This window comes from Astyanax mexicanus, chromosome 11 (assembly GCF_023375975.1).
Source record: "Astyanax mexicanus isolate ESR-SI-001 chromosome 11, AstMex3_surface, whole genome shotgun sequence".
NCBI classification, from domain to species: domain Eukaryota; kingdom Metazoa; phylum Chordata; class Actinopteri; order Characiformes; family Acestrorhamphidae; genus Astyanax; species Astyanax mexicanus.
This window is the reverse complement of record NC_064418.1, coordinates 40,903,425-40,916,375: the sequence shown is the minus strand read 5'-3', so window position 1 is coordinate 40,916,375 and position 12,951 is coordinate 40,903,425. Positions and strand designations below refer to the sequence as shown.

Sequence of the window (12,951 nt, the reverse complement as noted above, 5' to 3'; positions counted from 1 at the left end):
TCCAGTGTTTTTGGAAGGAATAGGCTAGTAGTCTCCGTTTAATCTGGCTTCACGGTTTAATTGGCCCTGACAGAAAATTCACCTCAATTTGGTTCTATTGTGATGATGGATATATCCTTTTTGGTGACACAGTGGAACCTGGTCTTGGCTGTCACCCCAAGACCAGTGTGAAATACATTTCTCTTTTTTCATGTTTTGAACATCCCCTCACTGTATTTACCCAGTTTTGCTAACAAGAAAACAAATGAAGAGATCTAATTAGTAGATATCTGTTGTTTACTCCCCTTATGATTGGGAAATGTAATTTTTTCCCAGATTCATAAACCCTCTACCTCCAGGCCATAGATGCAATTGAAAGATGTTAGTTATTTTTTTTTCACGCAAGAAAAACAAACACATAGATATTATAAAATGACCTTGCACAAGCAGCAGCAAATTCACACTCACATACATTCAATGCCTGACAAAACCGACAAAACGGCTCTCTGGCCCCCATCCTCTTCCAAACTGCTGGGCTCCTCCCCCTTATTAACCCAGTACTCTAACAGAGCATTTCCCTTAATCGCCTTCTTTCAGGAGCCAGTCTGAGGAGGTTTTGAGAGAATCGCCCCCACATGTCCTCCCTCCTCCCTCCCCCAAAATTATCCGTTCGGCCACCTCTCCCATGCTTGGCCGTTCCGGTTCTGGCCCCCCTACACCCCTCACCCCACGCAAGAAAGCTGTCGTGCCAACTGATTATCAAGACACGGTACCCGGAGAGTTTGAGGAGAAGATTAAGCAGCCTAAATCCTCAGGTATGTCCCAGAGCAGTGCGCAGGACTCCCGACCCCAGACTCCTGTCAGTGAGTACTCCCGGAAGGACTTGACCCTACGCCCCTCACCTAAACTGACTCGTGCCAGCTCCAAGATCTTTGAAAGAGTGCGAGTTTTTGAAGAGCGCAGGAAGAGCATTGACAACCAGGAGGGTTCCATTTCTGGGCGCTCTTGGGCTGGTTTTAACAGAGCCCCTTCCATAGACTCTGACGAAGGAGGAAGCCGTCTGGGGATCTCAAGAGAGAGCTCCAAAGAAGATCTCCATGAAGCTTTGAAGGCAGATGCAGCCCAGAGAAGGTCAATGTTCAGGCAGAGGGCTGCATCTCTGGAGGACAAACCTCGCTACTCCCAGAAGGTTCAGGACATTGAGAACAAGTTCACAGAGGAGCTCCAGCGCATCAAGAAACTTGTGGGGAAGCCGCACATGAAGAAGTCCTTCTCCACTGAGCAGCTCTCCACATATCACAGGAGCAGGCAGCCCATGCGAAAACTGGAGCCAATTCCACCTCAGGTTCTTCAGAAACTACAAGACCGGGAGCGTGCTCAGCAGGAGCAAGAGAGGAGAGAGAGTGAACGAGCCAAAGAGGCTTCCCCGCCAAAATCTCCCAGGGTGCCAACAAGGCAGACTCAGCAACAGGAATCAGTGTTTCATGAACAGATAGTGCCACAGCGCTCACCTGTGACAAATAAAACATTCAACAGAGTGGGAGAGGAGCAGTCCCCCCCAGAGGCTATGTCACCATCTGAGTTACCTGGACAAAGGTCTCCAAGGCTAATGCAGCTTCAAGAAAGCCCTCGAAGATCTCCAACTGCAGATGTCACCTCCTTGACTGAGGATCGTCCGCGGTCCCCTCGCAGAACAAGGGCAGAATCTCCCTCCAGAAATGCCCTGGAGATGACATTACGCAAAGTTGAACCTAGGCCTGCGAGTCCCCTCGTAAAGAGGGTAGTCCATGTTCAGGAAATTGCTCCAGTCCATACAGAGTCTGTGCAAAGAAAAACGCCCTTGGAGATCACGCTGCGAAAGCTGGAGAGAAGGCCTGAAAGTCCTCTGGTACAAGGAGAGACAGTAGCAATACAAGATCCTATCCAGGCAACTTCTAAACCTCTGAGGCTTTCTCTCTCTTCCTCTGAAGAAGAGAAGATGGAGGGGGATGTAACTCCTCCAGCTCCAGCCCCAAAGCTCACAATCCCTCAGATTATTGTTGAAGAGGAGCCTATGGAGACAGAAACCTTTACAGCTCCACAGAGTGAAAAAGCCAGCAAAACTTCTAGTGCCAAAGAGGAAAAACCACAGAGAATGAAAGGGAGGGGACGCAGACAAAGACCCATGTCTCCAGAATTAGGTGGGTGTCTATTTTTATAAATATTTATTTATTATCAACAGACTGATTGGTTAATGTTTAATTGTCAACCTATAATTTAAAGTGATTTTGATCAGAAAATTGAATTTTGTTAGACATAATGTTTTTAGAAATAGCTTTTTTAGATATTGATCTGGTCAAAAAATGTGAATTTAGAGATTTTAAGAACATCTGACTCCAAATTTATACATTTTACATTCATGTCATTACCTATGGACTTCTTACTTAGAACAAATTTTTGATTGTAGTGCCTTTAGAACCATTTTTAACAATTATTGAACAGTTATTTGTTTGATGTTTATTACACCTGGGTATGAATTGGGTTTCCCAACCTTTTGGTAGTCGTTGCCCAATTTACCCTCCAAAAAATGTTCTTTGATCACAGAAGATGATGTAATCAACTATTTAAAATCCAAGCAAGTGTAGCTCGACAGTTATTTTAGCCTATTGAAATGATAGTCATTGTTCTTATACTGTATTATATATATATATCTTTGCAGAGTCTTCCGACGACTCTTACGTGTCTGCAGGAGAGGACCCTCTAGAGGCCCCAGTCTTTGAGTTTCCTCTTCAGGATATGGTAGCATCCTCTGGAGCTGAAGTGATGTTGAAGTGCATCATTGCTGGAAACCCTCTTCCTGAAGGTAGATCTTTTATGCTGACACACTAAAGCATAATGATTGTGCATTAAGCTTGATGAAAGCATCTCAGTGTAGTTCGGGAAGTTGACATATTAATGGTTTAAGGCACATTCTTAAGGAGACATTCTGGCTCCCTTTATTTTTCATGTCTAGTAATATGGATGAAGGACAACCTGGAAATAAGGAGCAGCCCCACACATGTGGTGAAAGTGGAAGGCGAGAGGCACACCCTTCTCATCAAATGGACGAAACCAAGTGATGCTGGGACGTACACTGTAACTGCCACCAACGAGGTGGGAAAGGTCTCCTGCAGTGCCACTCTCTTCATCAAGTCAGGTGAGTGTCTTCTCCCTAGTAACCTGAACAGACCTCTCAAGAATAATGTGTCACTGCATAGTGTTGGGTCTTTTTTCTGACACATTTTACATGTAAGAGTGAGTTAAACCTAAATTTTGGCTCTAGTAGTGGCATCATAAGAAGATTTCACGGCCGTTTCTGACTATAGTTAGAGTTAGCAGTCTTATCACTCTAAATAATTTACAATTCTGGCAATAATATCTAGTAGACACTGTGAAGCACCTCGCAGATGTGGCATATCATCCTCATGCTCCTGCTGCTATAGAGGTGTTCAAAAGTGTGCCTGGAGTGCATGGACTCTTGCAAAGGAATTAATGTAAGAAGATATGTTTTGGTTGAGGGTGTGTGTGTGTGTGTGTGTGGAATTACACAAAGCAACAGATTTGAAAGGAGCTTAAAGCTGACATAACATCACATCTCCGAGCATCAGAGTTGGGTGCTCTGCGCTTTCTCAGCTGAGGGGGAGGCTTTTTGGAGGGTGATGTGTGAGATTCTCAGAGTGGGGAATTTTAGCACCTCTGGTTATTTCAGTGGGATCAAAGGATAAGGCAGTGAGTCATTTCATCAACCTACGTTACTGCAAGGTCTGAGCGAGCTGCTCAGTGCTGCTGATAAACTTACCCCTGGAGTGAGTTAGTCACTAACGTGGCTCCATTGCTTTCCAGTTTGCTTTCCTGACACCTCCGTTACCTTTCTGTTGCTTAGGCTTATGCTCTTCTCTCCATCTCGCTCCCTTGCTCTCTCGCTTTTTCTCCTTCTCCCTCTCTCTCAGGCTCTCATTCCCTCTTTCTCTCCCCTCACTCTCCAGCCATGGCTCCGTAACGATAGTTACCATAGCAACCCCAAGACTAAATTGAACTTATAAATTGTTAACAGCATGTTGCCCTACTGATGAAATTCAAAACAAATTCATAGGCATTTGCTTAGAGACCACACAACCGCACCGCACGCACGTTTCCGAGTAAACATTTCCTTCGTTTCTGTTGTGTACTTGCCCTTTCCTTTGCCTTTCTGTTGTCCCTTTTTAGAGAAATGTGCACACAGGCTGTCGGATGAACTGGAAACTCTAACTGAGGCCTCTAATCAAATTTAGCCAGACGCTCCAAGGCTTCATCTGATGCAAAAAAGCTGCCACAGCACTTCTCAGTAGCTATCATTGCAGAGAATGCATCATTTGAATGAGTCCCAGACTCAGTCCTCATTAATTAATTGCAGGACGGATGTTTCTACTGAATTAAACATTGAGTAGTTTTTACAGGGACACAACAACATGGTGCATAAGGAGGAACTTGCACATGCAAATGTGTGTTAAATTTGTTTATTTTAAAATATTTTGTTAGACTTTTTTTTCTTTCTTATTAACATCCACTTAGGTAGGGGAGCATAATATGGACAAAAGTGTGGTGTGTGTTAACACTGTTGAATATACTGATATCAGTGTGGAACACTGAATTTACGCTCCTCAAAGGTTTTTTTTTTTTATAATTTTTGAGTTTGATGTTATTTACCATGTTATTTAAACTCTTTCAGTATGTTTATTATATTAAATTATCTATAAAAAATACAATTAACCTTACAGTCCTAGTCTGTAACTAATCAAACATAAAGCAAATAATAAATCTAAATCATCAGAACTTAGTATGTTGTTAAAAACATTTTTTTTTAAACCACACTCAGAGGGTTTAGGGTCTTTCTACAAATTGTCTATGTTGTGAAGGTCAGAATACTCCACAGGTTATTCCAAAAAAACAGGTGTAGTAATAATCTAGGCAATATAGCAGATATAACTACTCCTGCAGAGCTGTTTAGCTAACCTAGAACACCTGGTAGTTTGATTCAGATCAATGTCCAATGACATTCTCTTCACAACACAAACCAGACCAAGACCACCTTAATGTAATTTAAGTGCAGGTGTGACAATGATATGATTTCGATTTTACCCTGTTGTAGATTTTCAGCTTCTGGCTTTTAACACCATTGCACCATTACCTTAAAGAGGCTAGATTCTTGGCAGTCCTATGAGGGGTTTGATTGGTCTTTCTTACCAGCATAAAAGCAGGTCTCCTAAAGAGTTTTCTTGGTCAGAATCCAGATCTCATCTTGACCTCCACAGTTTTCCCCAGAATTGCCATTTCTTAATAACATTCTGCACAGTAAAAACCACAAGATGAAAATGCTGGGCTGTTTTCTTATAGTCCTCCCCTTGGCCTTGTCAGCAGCAGTCCAGCATCTGTAGCATGCAACTGTATAGCAATCACTTGTCATGTAAGTTGCTCCTAAGATACTAATACATCAAGAGCAAAGATTAAGGTACTTATTCACACAGTAATGCACAGAAACAAATAAACAAAAACAGGAAGTTCAATAACATCCCCCAAAAAATAAAAATGTTGAGTATGTGCTGCTGCATATGAATCAAACACGTGGAATATGTGTAGTTTAACTGTATGAGGAGATGCATCAAAAACATAAATACGGTGCCTATGTTAGACATTGGACATTTTGTTCCGCTTGTTCTTTGTAATGGGAACGTGCCACAGCCACACCTGTGCAACAGCTGTCATATAAAATATGTAAAAAATAATAATAATAATAATAATAAAATACTGTGATAGACAAATATCATAAAATGACATACAGCAACTTGCACAGTGTATCTCCTAAATCTTCACAGTGTTACTTATACAGTTCTGCTTAACCAGAGTGAAAATACAATTTGGCCATCTGTACTACCATCTGCTCATTAAAATTCAAATTCAAATTTCCTCCTTTGTGATGGTCATTTGTGTGCCCACCCTGTTATAAACAACAGCTTACTGGAGCTTTTGCACAAAATCACACTGCATATGTGCTGTCAAATTTCCTTTCTTCACTCAAACTTCTTTCTTGAAAACATTCTAGATAGCGTATTATCTGATTTAGAGGAATCGGATCCTTTACCCGACTAGTGTTGCTGATTATTTGTAGTGTTTTTTGAATATTACTTAAAGTGTCATGGAATGCATTTATTAAGTACACTGCCTGGCCAAAAAAAAGTCGCCCCCAAAAAAGGTCACACACAATAAACTTGTTTCGATAAGCTTCAATGTCACAAGATTTATTTTAATCCAGTGTTGCATTAATTTTTCACCAAGATCTTGCAGCAGCATTGATGATGGTAGAGTCTGACCACTGCACAAAGTCTTTTCCATCCAGCACATCCCAAAGATTCTCAATGGGGTTAAGGTCTGGACTCTCTCAATCCATGTGTGAAAATGATGAGCTCATGCTCACTGATCCACTCTTTCACAATTCCAGACCCATGAATCCTGGCATTGTCATTTTGGAATATGGCCGTCCCATCAGGGAAGAAAAATCCATTGATGGAATAACCTGGTCTATATTCAGTATATTCAGGTAGTCAGCTGACCTTATTCTTTCAGCACATACTGTTGCTGAACCTAGACATGACCAACTGCAGCATCAACCCCACGTCATTTGCTAAATTTAATCCAGGTAGTGACTTTTTTGGCCAGGCTGTGTATTTTATGTTGTTTTTGATGTATAAATTGGTTATATTTGATTATATTGGTTGTGGCGAAAAATGCACAGATGTGTTTTTACAAGCCTGTTTACCACTCTGTTATTGTGCTTTTGAAACATGCTGATTTTCCTTCAATGGTGGGCTTGTGAAAAAGATAATGAGCTCTATTTTTATTTGCTGGATTATGCTACTACAACAGCTCACAAAAGCAGCATAGAGTATAGCATAACTTTGCTTTTAATACTGTAACGATTCATTTTTTTTTGGTGTTGCTGTCTTTTGTGTGTCCTCTTGAAAAACCTATTGCCCAGGATTGGCATTTAGGTCCATTACCTTTTAGCCTAGTATGGATTTCTGCTAGCTTTTCCAGCTTTTTCTTTGTCTCCTGTTGCTACTGAGCTCACTTCTTGTGGACACTGGCATAGAAAAGGACAGGGTCACAAGCTCTGGTTTGCATAACAGCACATACAGTGGTTGGACAATGAAACTGAAACACCTGGTTTTAGAGCACAATAACTTATTGTCCCGACGCACAGTTCTGGTGGAAACAGGAGAGTTGAGGTGCACATTGAATTGTCCCGTGATTTGGGCAGCCATGGTTTTATGTTTTTTTGGATACAATCCGGGTTAGCACCCGAACATCCCTTTCAGACAGCTTCCTCTTACAGCATCCACAGTTAATCCTGTTGGATGTGGTTGGTCCTTCTTGGTGGTATGCTGACATTAACATTGATACCGTGGCTCTTGGTGCATCACAAAGACTTGCTGTCTTGGTCACAGATGCGCCAGCAAGACGTGCACAAACAATTTGTCCTCTTTTGAACTCTGGGATGTCATCCATAATGTCGTGTGCATTGCAATATTTTGAGCAAAACTGTGCTCTTACCCTGCTAACTGAACCTTCACACTCTGCTCTTACTGGTGCAATGTGCAGTTAATGAAGATTGACCACGAGGCTGCTCCTATTTATCCATGAAACCTCCCACACTAAAATGACAGGTGTTTCAGTTTCATTGTCCAACCCCTGTATTTCCCTGATATTATCTTTTTTACCACATATAAACTACACTCTATTAAAGAATGAGACTACACATAATGTGTAGTGTACAATTAAAGAACTCTTGGAACTTTCTGCTAGGTTTAAATCAAGTCTTTTAATCAAAAATCCACATAGAAAGTAGACAGATGTAAAGCTAAAGCTGCTCATTGTTTGACAATGAATCCACATCTACTGAAAGACACCATATTACCTGCCAGAGCAGAACAACATCATGTAATGTATAAATAGGATGGTTGCTATGAGAGACATGGCATGGCAGTCTTCTCTACTTAAATAGTTTCTCATGGGAACTAGGAGGATCTCCTGTACATACAGTGTATGTCGGCGCCTCTGTTGCATGCTCTCAAGTGTTTCTTTAAAGAGAGACACTAAGGGGAAAGAGGAAAAAGGGGGGAGAAAGAAGGAGGGGGTGAAAGAGAGACATATTTTCCACTCCAGATGAGCGATCAGATCCCTAAGGGCAGTCAGAGAGGTGCTGACAGTTTAACCCACAGCAGAGCTACTACACTCAGCTACGCACACCTCCTCGATCTGGCTACAGGGGCCAGGGCAGGTAAGTCTGAGAGAGTCTTATTAAAGATAGAGTTCATTGATCATTGATGGATTATCATCCTTCTATTACACTTAATACTGTTTATATTGATTATACTCAATATTGCTTTTTCTTTTAGACTTATCACAATTGCCTGTTGTCAGCAAAACATTTGTAATTTATTTATTTCAGATAATTAAAAGTGCTTTTGTGTTGTTGTTTTTTTGTTTGTTTGTTTTTTAAGCTTTTAGCTACTAAGTGGTTGGAGTTCTTTATAAATGTCACTGCCTCGCAGTTAGAAAGTGCAAGTTACTGTAATACATACTGTGCATGTTGCAGTAAGCAGAACCCAGAACACTGTGTCTATTTATTCCCCCAGTGCACACGCAAGATATACTTTGAACCCACTAGCACACAGGCTCTGGGAGCAAAACCATTTCAAAGGAACTTGTTTTCATTTGCCTTAATTTTATAATTATTTAAAATATTTATATGTTATATAGCAGCACTATATTTAATTATATGTTAAATCTGTATGACTTCCATGTTTGGCATTTTTTCGGTTTTTTTGCATAATTTGAATCTGACACTTGTTTTTTTATATTGTGACAAATGGACCAAAGAAAGCCTCCAAAATCTTTTTACATTGACTTCTAATGGAAGTTTATTCTTTTCCTCTGAATTTGACATTTTGGAGATTTTAGTGCGACAGAATCAGGTTCAGGTATTTGAACCTGTATGCCTCTAATCTTTTTTTTTTTTTACTTTAATTTTTTCTTTACTTAAGCATTTATTATGTTTGTATGGTGAAAAATAAAATTAACTTGGAATACTGTAACTGTATCTACTATAAGAGAGGGTTTCTACTAGCTGTGAGGTTTTCATTGCATTCAGCAACAGTAGCGTTTGTGAGTTCAGTATGTTGGATGATCACCACTCCAATTTATCTCCAGCTTCTCAACTCATCTCAGATATTTAGGATAGAGCGCTGTTCCCAATTCCCAATAGTTTTCCCTAAAGAAACTGTGTCAGCAGTCGCTAAGTTTATTCATTAGATGGGTGTTCACATACATTTGGACATGTACTGTGTGAAAGACACGTGAAAGAAACTTCAAACTGTATTTGTTTTTTTTTTCACAGAGCATTGATGTTTTGCAGTCTTACAGGCCCAAAGTCTACTCGCTCAGTCCCTCAATCCCTAAAAATAGCAATGTTTTATAAAAGTACATTGTCAACACAGCTGAATCTCCTCATTGTCACATTGAATGGGTGGGAGATTGGATTCAACATTACGGAATTCATACAGCCACCTGCGGTCCTGAAAAGACCCTTTTTATTTAACCTCTGCTTTTCACCTTTAGCTTCCCTCTAATCCACCTCGCTCTCTCTTCCTTGTATTCAGACTTTAAAGCCTATCTCTCAGAGGCAGGAAAGCTCCCAGCCTTGACAGTGTCTGTGAATTTCACACTTCAGTGAGCTCGCCTGGCCCGAATGAGTTTTGCTCTGTTATCAATGGTTAGGAATTACCAGTTTGATTACCAGAAGGTCAATGATTTGAGGTTGTGTAATATGATATGCAAAACTATACAAAGTTCTATCATCTTATATATTTGCTTTTATTCTGATTGCAATTTTTGTAAACAAATTGAAACATTTGACTGAATGCCCAAGGGCCAAGCACAGGTTTCCAATTTTTGTCATTCATTTTTTCACCAATGCATGAATCTGTGTTTGACCAAACACAGAAAGTGCTTTTGTTTCTATTGTAAGACTGAGTATTTGATGCATCCCTAATCTATTGCTGGTGTTTTGTAATATATCTAGATGCCTTTTAGATATAGACCTTCAGTTTACTTCACTTAAGTCAAAACTTAGGCAAAAATGAGAACATATCCCCACCTATACGATGATGCTAATTTTCACTCCCTAGCTCCAGTAGGATTCTCGTGATGGAACGTTAGCACAAAATTAACAGGAAAACTTACAAACAGAAACTTTATTCATTCATTTCTGATGCCTCTGTATTTCTTCAGAACCCAGTCAAGACCTGAGGGGGAACCTAGGTGTGCCAATGGATGTCAGCAGCCCCATCACCTCTGACGAGGAGTACCTCAGTCCTCTGGAGGAAGGCATGGACTTTGGAGGGAATTCCTATCGCGGCCCTGAACCCCGGAAGATCATAGACACTCGATTTAAAGAGCCACCCACTTTTCAGGTTATTGCTTTAACAAGTTATTAAAAATATAAATAAATAATATACACATTTCATTAAATTACTGCTTCAGTTTGTTCAGTAAATACTACGAAGCTAATATGAAAATAATTAAAAAATTGGTGCAGAGACATATGCAGGACCTCAGAGTTAGAGGCTAATTGCTTTTAAAGAGATAAATCTACTTTAATTTAAACTTTAGGGTTAGAGTGCACTTCCACATTAATTATCCACCGTCAAATCTCCATAGTGGACATATGAGACTAAGTTAACTGTGGAACATTAGGGTTTTAGATTATAATCATATGTGCCTTTTATAAATGTGCTGTCCTCTGTCTCAACAGGCCACTCTTGGAGATCAGACAGTCGTAGAGGGACAAGAAGTGACCATGTCTGTCCGAATGAGTGGGCAGCCTAAACCAATGCTCTACTGGTAGGCTTCCATTGTGTATTGTTTGGTTTTAATGAAAATTTTAAATATACGAAATAAATTGTCTTTCCATTTTTAATTGAAGATACATATACACTGATGTTGCCTAATGTCATGACAGGAACGAGTATTGCTGCTCTCACCGGTGGGATGTGTGTTGGGTCACAAAAAACAGCATGTTTATGTGCAGTATATTTGCCTGTTTATGCTACAGTAGTTATTCCCCACTCATTTTGTAAGTACACATAGAGGGCAGTCGATCAGAACTGATGTTTTTTGCATATACCAGTCTCAAACACATAAAAAGACAGCATACACTTAATAGAATAAATAAAACTTTGAAAATTAACTTACAATTAATTGTAATCACTTGATGTTTTTGGTTTATAAATCACAGTAACTTAATAAGGTAGAAACCAGAACAGAGAAGACAATTACAAGAAAAAAGCTTGGCTTGTAAGGACTTGGCCCTGTAATGATGTCTTTCACAGTATGGTGTAGCCATTAACAGATTCTTCTGTGTTCTCTGTATCCAGGCTGAGGGACAGAGTGACCATAAAAACAGGCCCTCGACACGTCGTTCAGGAGACAGAAAGTGGCACCTGCGAGATGATAATAAAATCGGCTGTGAAGTCTGACGCTGGCGTCTACACCTGCAAGATCATTAATGAGTATGGCACCAAACAGTGTGAAGGCAAACTGGAAGTGAAAGGTGAGAATATATGTGCTAAAAAGTATTTGTAATAACACTCTTATAATTTGGGTTTTATTTTTATCTCCTTGTTTCTACACTCACCTTTCATCCTATCAGCTCCACTGACCATATAGGATCACTTTGTAGTTCTGTAATTACAGACTTTAGTCCTGTGTGTCTCTACATACTCTGTTATCATTCTTTTAGTCAATGGTCTTTAACAGTCAGGACCACCACAGTTATTTGGTTGGTGGGTCATTCTTATCACTGCAGTGACACTGATTGGCATGGTGGTGGTGTGTTAGTGCGTGTTGTGCTAATACATGTTGATCAGATGCAGCAGTGCTGCTGGAGTTTTTAAACACCTCAGTGTCGCTGCTGGACTGAGAATAGCCCTACAGTCAGAAATATCTAGGCAACAGCGTCCTGTGGGCAGCGTCCTGTGACCACTTATGAAGGACTAGATGATAGCCAACACAAACAGCAACAGATTCAAAGCTTCTGTCTCTGACTTTACATATATGAGGTAGTGCAGCTGTAGGTAGGAGAATCTAATGAATGAACAGTGTTTAAAAACTCCAGCAGTACTGCTGTGTCTGATCCATTTGTACCAGCACAACACACACTAACACACTAATCAAAACCACCATTATGTCACTCTCACTGCTGGGAATGACCTGCCAACCAAGTAGTACATAATGCAGCTTAAGAGAATCCAAACAAGACTAATTTGAAGGTTCTTAGGAAGGATTTTGAGTTGTTTAACACTGAATAATTCCGTATTTGTTATCTCACAGTCTTTATTCCCTCACTATTATTCCAAAATTGGAATGTCAAAATCCTGCTGTGACTTTTTGTGTCAAGGCTTAATTGGTACCTCTGCTCCCTGAAATCACAGAGAATGTGTAATTATAGAAGTCTCTGACATTGTGATCAGTCTGTAAAAGCAGGGTTTTTTTTTTTTGAGGATTTTATTTGCTGTCCTTCTTTAATGACGTCCACTAGCTCTAAAGCACAAATAAGTTCTTAAAAGGGTTCTCCTTGATTTAAATAATGGCGCATCCCAATCATTCCAGAAGACATGTTGAATAAGGATGAGCATAGCTTATTGGGTGCCTCTGATGTGTGCGTCTGCGTGTCTGTGTGTGTGTGTGTGTGTGTGTGTGTGTGTGCAAGCGTGGGAGAGACGCTTGTCACTGTGTCTACCCTCATTACAGTCAGATCTGCTCTAGGTTGTGGTGCAGTGGGGTGGAGAGCCTCTTCTCTTCCCCAACACGCTCTCCACATCAAAACTACACTGAAGTGCCTCTGAACAGCAGATGAGG

At 40.4% G+C, this 12,951-nt stretch overlaps 1 protein-coding gene across 8 annotated transcripts in view; it reads left to right on the top strand.

Moving 5' to 3' along the window:
* Positions 1-12,951, top strand: part of spegb (striated muscle enriched protein kinase b) — a 103,317-nt gene that overhangs the window by 47,171 nt on the left and 43,195 nt on the right. For all 8 annotated transcript variants that reach the window (XM_049484726.1, XM_049484725.1, XM_022680149.2 and 5 more), the window contains 6 exons: positions 577-2,159; positions 2,678-2,821; positions 2,972-3,154; positions 10,324-10,505; positions 10,847-10,935; positions 11,469-11,644. In XM_049484726.1, the coding sequence (XP_049340683.1) occupies positions 577-2,159; positions 2,678-2,821; positions 2,972-3,154; positions 10,324-10,505; positions 10,847-10,935; positions 11,469-11,644 (2,357 nt within the window). The remainder of the gene's footprint in view (positions 1-576; positions 2,160-2,677; positions 2,822-2,971; positions 3,155-10,323; positions 10,506-10,846; positions 10,936-11,468; positions 11,645-12,951) is intronic.